At 39.1% G+C, this 12,033-nt stretch overlaps 1 protein-coding gene and 1 non-coding gene across 2 annotated transcripts in view; both read right to left on the reverse strand.

Annotated features, from left to right (window-relative positions):
* Window positions 1-1,910: 1,910 nt before the first annotated feature.
* LOC123323615 lies at window positions 1,911-2,017 on the reverse strand. The gene has a single exon (XR_006539496.1). It is a non-coding gene; the product is annotated as a U6 spliceosomal RNA (small nuclear RNA).
* An 8,677-nt stretch (window positions 2,018-10,694) lies between these two features.
* Window positions 10,695-12,033, reverse strand: part of LOC110591786 (eukaryotic translation initiation factor 2 subunit 3, Y-linked) — a 33,841-nt gene continuing 32,502 nt past the window's right edge. The window contains exon 12 of the mRNA XM_044912021.1: window positions 10,695-10,891. Coding sequence (XP_044767956.1) covers window positions 10,828-10,891 — 64 coding nt within the window. The 3' untranslated portion in view covers window positions 10,695-10,827. The remainder of the gene's footprint in view (window positions 10,892-12,033) is intronic.

Genomic DNA, 12,033 nt, shown 5'->3' on the forward strand with positions numbered 1-12,033 from the left:
TTCTTGGGGGGTGGGGATTGGTTTTCACATTTTTATTGAGGATCACATCAAGGGGGCAGAGGGGCTACTCTCTGTCATTGGAGTGGCTCACAGTTTTTTCAGGTACTCCAAACTTGGTCCCTGGGAATTGTTTGGGGTAGTTGAGCTTTTTCCAAGCTTTAGGTGTGCCCTGGTTGATTCTGATAGCATACTTCATGCAGGGGCTGAGGTGAAGACAGAATTATAGTAGCAGCCATTTTGTTTTCCATGGTGGCCTCCTTGGTTAATTTTTGATGTGCTCATTCTTTAAAACAATTTAAAAAAATTTAATTAGAGTTAACATGCAATATTAAATTCAAGAGTATAACACAGTCATTTAACAATTATATACAGCTCTAAATATCACATTAAGTGTAGTTACCATCTGTTACCAAAGTTATCACAATATTATGGAATATATCCCTATGCTGTCCTTTTCATTCCCATGATTTATTTATTTTATAACTGGAAGTTTGTACACCTTAATCATCTTGACCTATTATGCCCATACTACTACTTTTTCCCTTCTAGAAACCACCAGTTTGTTTTCTGTATTTATGAGTTGTTGGCTTGTTCATTTTTTAGATTCCACATATACATGAAATCAAGTGGTATGTTTCTTATTTCAGTCAACATAATACCCTTTAGGTCCATCCATTTGGTCAAGAGCAAGAGCTTTTTTTTTTGTATGAGTAATATTCATGTATATATTTTTATATATGATGTTCATATATATTCAATATATATAAATCACAACTTCTTTATCCATCGATGGACACTCAGGTTACTTTTGTATCTTCGTTACTTTTGTATCTACTTATAAAGTAGGGTGCATATATATTTGGAATTGGTGTTAGTTTTCTTTTGGTAAATACTCAGTAGTGCAATTTTTGGGTCATAGGGTAGCTCTACTTTTAACTTTTTGAGGAAACTCCACAGTTTTCCAGAGTGGCTGCACCAGTTTGCATTCCCACCAACAGTGTAGGAGGATTCCCCTTTCTCTGCATCCTCACCAACACCTGTTGCTTCCTATTTTAATTTTAGCCATTCTGACTGGTGTGAGGTAGTAGCTCATTGTGGTTTTGATTTGTATTTCCCTGATGATGAGTGATGTTGAGCATCTTTTCACGTGTCTGTTGGCAATCTGGATGTCTTCTTTGGAGAAATGTCTATTCTGCCCATTCTTTAATTGGACATTTGTTTTTATTGGTGTTGAATTGTAGGAGTTCTTTTTTTTTTTTTTAAAGATCTTTATTTATTTGAGAGAGAGAGTGAGAGAGAGAAAGAGCACAAGAGGGGGGAGTGGGAGAGGGAGAAGCAGACTCCCTGCCGAGGAGGGAGCCCTATACGGGACTCGATCCCGGGACTCCAGGATCATGACCTGAGCCGAAGGCAGTCGCTTAACCAACTGAGCCACCCAGGCGCCCGAATTGTAGGAGTTCTTTATGCATTTTACATACTAATACTTTATTGGATATATTATTTACAAATATCTTCTCCCACTCAGTTGTCTTTCCCTACTGTTGATGGTTTCCTTTGCTGTGAAGGCTTTTTATTTTGAGGTGGATTCAGTTGTTAATTTTTGCTTATTTCCTTTGGCTTAGAAGACAGACTCTGAAAAATATTCCTCAGGCTGATGTCCAAGAGACACTGACTATCTTTCCCTTTCCATCCTTTTTTTTTTTTTTAAAGATTTTTAATTTTATTTATTTATTTGAGAGAGAGAGAATGAGAGAGAGCACATGAGAGGGAGGAGGGTCAGAGGGAGAAGCAGACTCCCCGCTGAGCAGGGAGCCCGATGCGGGACTCGATCCCGGGACTCCAGGATCATGACCTGAGCCGAAGGCAGCTGCTTAACCAACTGAGCCACCCAGGAGCCCCCATCCTTTCTTTAACATATGGAATGCTTTGCAAATTTGTGTGTCAGCCTTGTACAGGGACTATGCTAAGTTTCTCAGTATCATTACAATTTTAGTACATGTGCTACGAAGGTGAACATTGCCTATATTTTCCTTTTTTCATCCTTTGAATACTAATTTTAAAATTTTAATTCCATCATAGTTAACATACAGTGCAATATTAGTTTCTGGTGTAGTATATAGTGATTCAGAACTTCCCACAACACCCACTACTCATCCTAAGTGCACTCCTTCATTCCCATCACCTACTTCACCCATCCCCCTACCACCCTGCCCTCTGGTAACCATCAGTATGTTCTAGAGTTAAAAGTCTGTTTCTTTGGGGTGCCTGGATGGGTCAGTCAGTTAAGAGTCTGCCTTTGGTTCACGTCATGATTGCAGGGTCCTGGGATGGAGCCCGCATCTGTCTCCCTGCCAGAGGGAGTCAGCTTCTTCTCCCTCTGTGCTCTCTCCCTCTGTCTCTGTCAAATTAAAAAAAAAAAAAATGAGTCTGTTTCTTGGTTTGCTTCTTTTATGCCCTGTGTTTCTGTTTCTTAAATTCCACATGAGTAAAATCATATGGTGCATCCACATACAGAAAACAACAAAAAAACAAGACACAGGCCTTTCACTCAGCACAAAAATTAACGAAAATATGGATCACAGACCAAAATATAAAATGAGTATCTGTTAACTTGGTTAAGGTAACATAAGAGAACAACTAGAAGATCTTGGGTATGGTGATGTCTTTTACATAGCCATGACTTATAAAAGAATTGATAAGCCAGTCTTTAAAAGACAGTATCAAAAGAACTAAAGACAAGCCATGGATGAAAAGAAAGCATCTCCAAAAGACTTTCATGTATATGAAAAAAAGACTATTATCCAAAATACAAAAAAGAAACATTTAAAACTTAAGAATAAGAGGTGCCGGGGTGCCTGGGTAGCTCAGTCGTTAAGCGTCTGCCTTCAGCTCAGGTTATGGTCCTAGGGTCCTGGGATTGAGCCCCACATCAGGCTCCTTGCTCAGTAGGGAAGCCAGCTTCTCCCTCCCCCACTCCTCCCACCTTGTGTTCCCCCTCTAGCAGTGTCTCTGTCAAATAAATAAAATCTTTAAAAAAATCTTAAAACTTTAAAATCTTTAAAAACAAAAAAGAATAAGGGGTGTCTGGGTGGCTAAGTTGGTTGACTCTTGATTTCCACTTGGCTCAGGTTGTGATTTCAGGGTTGTAAGATGGAGCCCCACATAGGGCTCCATGCTGGGCATGAAGCCTACTTAAGATTCTCTTCTCCCTTTGCCCCTCCTTCCTGCTTGTGCTCCTGCTCCTTCCAAAATAAATAAAATCTTTAAAAAAACCCTCAATAAAAAGAAAATAAAAAACTGGTTAAAAAATGGGTGAGGGGTGCCTGGGTGGCTCAGTCGTTAAGCATTTGCCTTTGGCTCAGGTCATGATCCTGAGGTCCTGGGATTGAGCCCCCCATCAGGTTCCCTGCTCAGTGGAGAGCCTGCTTCTCCCTCTCTCTCTGCCTGTCTGTCTACCTACTTGTGCTCTCTATCTCTGTCAAATAAATAAAATCTTTTTTTTTTTAAAGATTTTGTTTATTTATTTGACAGAGAGAGACACAGTGAGAGTAGGAACACAAGCAGGGGGAGTGGGAGAGGGAGAAGCAGGCTTCCGGCGGAGCAGGGAGCCCGATGCGGGGCTCGATCCCATGACCCCGGCCGGGATCATGACCTGAGCCGAAGGCAGACGTTTAACGACTGAGCCACCCAGGTGCCCAATAAATAGAATCTTAAAAAAAAAAAAAAATGGGTGAAAGACCTAAACAGACTTCTTACCAAAAAGATATACCAAAGGTAAATATCATATAAGGAGATACTCCACATCATAGATCATTGGAGAAATGCAAATCAAAAATATAGAAGATGGGTGCCTGGATGGCTGTCAGTTTATCTCAGCTCATGGTTGTGAGTTCAAGCCCGGCACTGGGCTCCACACTGGACATGAGCCTATTTAAAAAAAAAAAAAAATCTATCTATTTAGATCGATCTATCTATCTATCAATCATCTATCATCTATCTATCATCATCAATCATCTATCTACCTATCTCCGTATCTCCCTATCTGTCATCTATCCACCTATCTCCAGAACACTGCCAACACTAAGTTTGGTGAGCAACAGAGGTTTCACTCACTGATGATAGCAATGCAAAATAGTGCAGCCACTTTACTAGACAGCTTGGCAGTTTCTTATAAAACTAAATCTTACCAAACAATCCCACAATTGCGTTCCTTAGTACTACTCAAATTACTTGAAAACTTATTCACATTAAAATCTGCATGCAAATGTGCATAGCAGCTTTATTATAATTGCCAAAACTTGAAAGCAATCAAGATGTCCTTCAGTAAGTGAATGGATGAATAAACTGTGGTCCATCCAGATAACAGAATTATCATTTAGTGCTAAAGTGAAATGAGCTATCAAGTCATGAAAGGGCATGGAAGCAGGCACCTGACTGGCTCAGTCAGTACAGCATATGACTCTTGATGTTAGGGTACTGAATTCAAGCCCCATGCTGGGTGTAGAGAAAAAAAGAAAAGGAGAGACATGGAAGAAATTTAAGTGCATATTACTAAATGAAGGAAGCCAATTTGTAAAGCCTACATACTGCAAGATGCTAACTACATGACATTCTGGGAAAGGTAAAACTATGAAGACAGTGAAAAAAATCAGGAGTTGCCAGGGGTTTGAGGAAGGAAGAAAAGCTCAAGAACAGATGATTTTTAGGGCAGTGAAAATACTCTCTATGATGCTACCAATGATGGACACAGGTCATATTTTGTAAAACTCATAGTCTGCACTACCAAGGGTGAACTCTGATACAAAATATGGACTTTGGTTGATAATGATGTGTCAATGTGGGTTCATCAATTATAACAAAAATATCATTCCAGTGCAGAGATGTTAATAGAAAAGGCTATGTATGCATGTATGTAGGTAGGAGGAATACAGGAAATTTCCGTACCCTCTTCTCAATTTTGCTGTAAATGTAAAAATTGCTCTAAAAAAATAATCTAAGAGAAGAAAAAAGCATTTTAACCAAAGTGAAAAATCAGAGGATTCAACAGAAGAGTAACCAAATTGGAGGATGAACCAACTGAGATTATCCAGTCTCAGAAGTAGAAAGAAAAAAATGAATAAAAATAAACACATATCTAAGGAACCTGTGAAACATATCCACCAGATAAACTACACATAACAGAGGAAAGGAAAGAGTGACACCTGGGTGGCTCAGTTGGTTAAGCGTCTGCCTTTGGCTCAGGTCATGGTCCCAAGGTCGTGGAATAGAGCCCCACATTGGGCTCCCTGCTCAGGGGAGAGCCTGCTTCTCCCTCTCCCTCTGCCTGCTGCTCTGCCTACCTGTGTTCTCTGTCAAAAAAATAAACTTTTTTTTTTTTTAAAGATTTTATTTATTCATTTGACAGAGAGAGACAGCAAGAGAGGGAACACAAGCAGGGGGAGTGGGAGAGGGAGAAGCAGGCTTTCCGCTGAGCAGGGGGCCCGATGTGGGGCTCGATCCCAGGACCCTGGGATCACGACCTGAGCAGAAGGCAGACACTTAATGACTGAGCCACCTAGGCGCCCTGCCATTAGGCCTTTAGATGTGTATTACCCAAGTCTTGTTTGAATAACATAAATAAATCTCCAACCAGCTTACAGCTTTACTTGGCAGAGGGCTCCTCATCTGGGGCGGAAGCAGTCTTGACTCTGGAAATATGGATCCATAAGGAGAAGCTGTGAAGTTTTACTGTGGTTAGAGTGGTCAGGAGAACTGATAGGGCCTGGTCCAGACAGGTTGGAGTGGCTTTTTGTCCTCTGAGTCTTTTTTTTTTTTTTTTTTAAGATTCATTTATTTATTTATTTGACAGACAGAGAGAGACACAGCAAGAGAAGGAACACAAGCAAGGGGAGCAGGAGAGGGAGAAGCAGGCTTCCCGCCGAGCAGGGAGCCCGATGCAGGGCTCGATCCCAGGACGCCGGGATCATGACCTGAGCCAAAGGCAGACACTTAACGACTGAGCCACCCCAGGCGCCCCCCAAAAATAAACTCTTTAAAAAAACAGGGGGGCACCTGGGTGGCTCAGTCGGTTAAGCATCTGCCTTCAGCTCAGGTCATGATCCTGGAGTCCTGGGATCAAGCCCTGATCTGGCTCCCTGCTCAGCAGGGAGTTTACTCCCTCTGCCTCTGCCACTCTCCCCTTGCTTGTGCTCTCTATCTCTGTCTCTCTCTATGACAAACAAATAAAATCTTAAAAAAAAAATTGCCACTCATGAGTGTGGCATGAGAAAGGTCGATGAGACACTCTTCACTTTTGCTATTTCCACTCCTAAGAAATAAAACCTATAGCATTTATGTTTGTAACATTTAAATAGCACAACAGAGAGGTCCCTTAGTGAAATTTTATCATCTTGCACACTTAGAATCCAAATAATTATCACCATTGCTACTACTACCAGTAGTAATATCCTTCGTTAGTTTTTCCCATTTATTTCTTAAAATTTCTTTTATTTCTTAGTTAACTTTTCCTTTCCTTTGGGCCTTTCTGCTCATTTCTGTCACCTATATGAGACCAAAAGTTGGTTTGTACACATCAGAAAGAGACCACACCCAAAGAACTATTTCTATCATTCACATTTTTTTCAATGAGGAAGTATTAAGGAAGAAATGACAGGAAAAGTTAGTTTTAAACCATCTGTTTATCCTTTGAAGCCACCATTTCTCTCTAATCCATTCCAGTTTTTTAAAGATTTAGACACTTCCATGGCTATAAAAGATCATAGGATGAGCAGTGGACCTTTTACTCCTCATAGTTTTTCACGCACATGTATTTTACACAGGGGCACCTGGGTAGCTCATTTGGTTGAGCATCTGACTCTTGATCAAGTTCAGGTCTTAATTTCAGGATCGTGAGTTCAAGCCTCACACTGGGCCGTGGAGCCTACTTAGAAAAAAACCAATTATGTACAAAGAAACATTTTATACAAAATTAAACTCAGAACTGACCCTTGAACAATGCAGGGTTCAGGGGTGCTGATACCTGTGCAGCCAAAATCCGTGTGTAATTTCTGACTCTTCCAAAACTTAACAGTCTACTGCTGACTGGAAGCCTTACTGATAACAGTCAATTAGCACATACCTTGTATGTGTTATATATTGTATTCTTAGAATAAAGTCAGCTAGAGAAAAATATTAATTTTAAGGAAAATACTTTATAGTACTTACTGTAAAAAATCCATGTTCAAGTAGGCCCATGCAATTCAAACCTTGATGTTCAATGGTCAACCACACTGAATTTCAGGAAAGATTATAGGAAAAGCTCAGTATGTTCTCCCAATGACATTATTATGGGACAATTCCTATGTCAAAATGGAGTTTATGGTCTACAGCCTGTCTCTTAACATTTGTTGGTAATGGACCAATGACACATTATAGGGTATACATCCTAGTTTGACTGAAGAAACCAGTTAAAAGTGCTTTTTGTTCATTGTATCCTATAGGAATACCAATGTAAACATTTCTTTTTTTAGAAAATTTTACTTGGGTGCCTGGGTGGCTTAGTTGGTTAAACATTTGTCTTCAGCTGAGGTCATGATCCCAGGGTTCTGGGATTGAGTCCTGCACTGGGCTCCCTGCTCAGTGGGGAGTCTGCTTCTCCTTCTACCTTTGCTCCCTGCTCCTGATCTCTCTCTCAAGTAAATAAATAAAATCTTAAAAATGTTTTTTTACTTATTTGGGAGACAGACATGCACAGGCAGTGGAGAAGGGCAGAGAGAGAGAGGGAAGAAAGGCTCTCTGATAAGTAGAGAGCCTGACATGGGACTCAATCCCAGAACCCTGAGATGATGACCTGAAGGCAGACAATTAACCGACTGAGCCACCCAGGCGCCCCTAAATATTTCATCTTCCAACAGAAAAAAAAAAAAAAAATTAACTCCCAAATCCTTCAAAATGGGCTAAAATTACAGCTGAAACCAAAGGCCAAAAATTAAAAAAAGACATACTAGGTAGATACTAACAAAAACTACGCTGGTGTAGATACATTAACAGCAGGTAAGTTTTACTAGCCAAAAAACAGTTATCAGAGACATTTATTTCATTAGGGTAAAAGACAATTTCCCCGGGGCACCTGGGTAGCTCAGTCATTAAGCATCTGCCTTCGGCTCAGGTCATGATCCCAGGGTCCTGGGATCAAGCCCCACATCGGGCTCCCTGCTCTGCCGGAAGCCTGCTTCTCCCTCTCCCACTCCCTGTTTGTGTTCCCTCTCTCTCTGTGTCTCTGTCAAATAAATAAATAAAATTAAAAAAAAAAAAAAAAACAAGACAATTTGTCCAACTTACCTGTATGTGATCTAAACATATGTAAAGCAAAGACTCACACAACCACAAGGGAAATTCATGAGTTCTCTATCATAAAGGGAGATCTTAACACTAGTAGAACAAACACTAAAAATAGTAAGAGAACAAGTAACAAAATAAGGAAGAATAAAAAGCTTTTGAACGGCACACTTATGAAGCTTTATCTCTTTGGAAAGTATAAAGCACTGCACCTAACAAACGCAAAATAAACTATTCAAGAGAGGTAGTGTAACTTTATGGTTAAGGGTATAAACTTGTTAGCCAAATTACCGTATTTCCAATTCTATTATTTAGAGACATGAGCAAACTCCTCTGACCTCAGTTTCTTCAGTTTAAAACGGGGTAAAAAGACATGGATCTAGCTAAGTGTAATTTTGTAACAAATTGCTATATATAAGTAACTTGGTATGAAATACAGTTTGTACTTAATAATTTTTTTTTTAAAGTAGGCTCCATGCCCCAAATGGAGCTTGAACTCATGATCCATAGGTCGAGAGTCGCATGCTCTACCAACTGTGCCAGCGAGGCACCCCAGAACTTAATAAATTGTTAATAGTAGTTTTTTCAAGCACAGGTTAGATTAAAAAAATTTTTTTTACAGACTGCTTTTAAGTAAGTTAAGCATAAGCCTACTCCCACTGCTTCTATTCGTAAGTTGAGAAACCCTTATCTTTTTCTTTTTACTGAAAGATTTAATTTACTTTGAGAGAGAGAGAGACAAAGTATGCATGCACAGGTGCTCATAAGCAGGGGAAGAGGAAGAGGGAGAGGAAGAAAATCTCCAGCAGACTCCCTGCTCAGCACAGAGCCTGACGTGGGGCTTGGTCCCATAACGCTGAGATCATGACCTGAACCAAAACCAAAAGTCAGACACTTAATGAACTGTGCCACCAAGGCACCCCATAAATGTATTTAAGAACAAAAACATTGTTTTATTCCACCCAGAAAATGCATTTGAACAATTTTGCATATGATTCCAGTAGCTTCACAAAGCCACTGGAGTTCTTCAAATCTCATATTAAGAATCTTTACAGGGGCACATGGTTGGTTTCGGGGTTATGGGATCGAGCCCCCAGTTGGCCTCTGCATTCAGTGGGGAGTCTGCTTCTCTCTCTCTTTCCCTAAATTAACCTTTAAAATAAATACATAAATAAATTTATAAATAAATCCCCAACAGCCTAATGATAATGTTGTTTCAATGTTTTTTTGTTTTTTATAGTAGAACCAACAGTGCAAAAGATTTGAGTTTCTACAGTATTGCAAGTTACCAGTTTTTAAACACTGTTATACACTGGTTAGTTAATGAGTGGATTCATAATTATTCAATGTATGGGAGTTAAAAAACAGATAAAATGTAATTTACTTCCCTTGGCAAACTGCTTATAACATCAGCATATTCTGTTAAGCTCTGATTTTTTTCATATGGATTAAAATTATATTTTGGCAATTTTGGCAACTATCCATAACTTTAAATATTTTACTTTATTTTTTTAAAAGATTTTATTTATTTATTTAAGTGACAGAGACAGAGAGAGGCAGCGTGAGAGGGGACACAAGCAGGGGGTGTGGGAGAGGGAGAAGCAGGCTTCCCGCTGAGCAGGGAGCCTGATGCGGGACTCGATCCCAGGACTCTGGCATCGTGACCTGAGCTGAAGGCAGTCACTTAACCAACTGAGCCACCCAGGTGCCCCAACTTTAAGTATTTTAAGAAAAAAGGTAAAAATACTATTTGATAGTAGAAAAAAATTACTAGCATTAGATTATGTATTAATTAGATCAAATGAACAGTTTAGAAAACTTTGTTCTTTATCTAGAAATACTTGGTTTTGAGTTTCAGGAAAAACCAAAGAGAAATCAGTATAAAAATAATAGGGGTAAGGACAATCGGCTTTAGTTTTCTGTGTTCCAACCTAGTAAAAGAATAAGAGGAAGAAAAAGTTTGTCTATCTAAATGGCCACTCACACTCTAAAAGACAACTTGGGCCTAGCAATTTCATTCTAAATTTTAAAGACAAGGCTGCATAAAATATGGGGTAGAAAGCAAGCTGATTTTCAAGAAGACTTTATGTCTTCAGGTTTTTACTGGTGTGAAATCCTTTCAGGCCTACAGAATACTCAAAGACGTATCATAAAAAGTAAGAAGAAAAACTTTATTTTAAACAAGTTGAATAGTACCCATGCCTTAGAAAAGGCTGGTTGTAACAGCTGTTTCATTTCAAACATGAAGTGATGTATAAATTTGATAATGTTTACCAATAATCAGCTTCTGCTAAAATGTTGGATTAAATCCATCAATATGCCAATTCTGGCAACTACTGTAGACCCTATTATTTAGAAATAAATCTTCATCACAAGAAGATGAGAATAACGTTACAACTTCTACTAAAGTAAGGAACTATGAAATATATTCTCCAGTATTGCTTTGAAATTACATCCCCAGGTTAAGAGAAATTAAAACTTCATCCAAATGTACTATTTAAATTATATTCTTCAGTCATCTTCAACTGTTGGTTTGATGGTTACTCCTCTTCTTATTTGACCCCAACCAATTAAACTGCAAAAAGAAGAGAAATCATGAATTTTTAATCTATTTCATCAGCATCATCACAAAATCTTGACATAACTGATTTTCACTATCTTCTAAATTAAAACCTGTTTCCATAACATGTTCCTCTATAAAGAAAAGTCTGTATTATCTCCTTAGATTTCTAGAGACTTGTACAGGGTTTGGCTAGCATGAATGACCAAAGAAAAGGGAAGAAACTGTTACCATAAACATGCACACCCTTCTCTAAAAAAATATATGTACTCATTAAGAATCAGTAAATAAAAGCACTTCATTTCCCTGTAAGGAACCATGCCACTAGATAAAACATACCAACCCAATTTAAAAAAAAAATTGTCAGTCCCTTTCTCTTTGCAAAATACCACTTTCACAACACCTCATCACATTATAGTGGCCGTAAGGGAAATAAATGAATGGAAATAAAATAAGTAAAGCAACTGGAACATGTAGTCTGTAAACAGATTATTGTTTAATTTTTTTTTTTTAAGATTTTATTTATTTTTAGAGAGAGAGGGTACAAGCAGGGCGGGCAGCCGGCAGAGGGAGAAGCAGACTCCTTGCTGGGCAGGGAAGCCCGATGTGGGACTTGATCCCAGGACCCTAGGATCATGACCTGAGCCAAAGGCAGATGCTTAACTGACTAAGCCACCCAGGCACTCCCAGAGAACTTTTTAAAAAAAGATTTATTTATTTATTTTAGAGAGAAAGAGACAGAAAGAGCAAAATGGAGACGGGCAGAGGGAGAGGGAGAGTCTTAAGTAGAGTCCGCTGAATGTGAAGTCTAAATGGGGCTCAATTTCACAGCCCTTAGATCATGACCTGAGCCGAAATCAAGAGTCAGACGCTTAACACACTGCACTCAGGCGCCAGATTACTTTTTTAAAAAAGTAATCTCTATGATCAACCTCATGACCCTGAGATCAAGAGTCCCATGTTCTGCCAACTGAACCAGTCAGGCCCCCAACATATTACTCTTAATAGCAGATGAACAAAGTCTGCTCTGCTCAATGACCAAACTGGATTGGTATCTCAACTTTAGCTTCTAGAAGAAAACCCATCTAAATATAAATAAAAACTACAACTGTAAATAATATTTGGGAAGGAGGAAACATCAATATGGAGGAGTTGAG

This window comes from Neomonachus schauinslandi, chromosome Y (genome assembly GCF_002201575.2).
Source record: "Neomonachus schauinslandi chromosome Y, ASM220157v2, whole genome shotgun sequence".
Classification (NCBI taxonomy): Eukaryota; Metazoa; Chordata; class Mammalia; order Carnivora; family Phocidae; genus Neomonachus; species Neomonachus schauinslandi.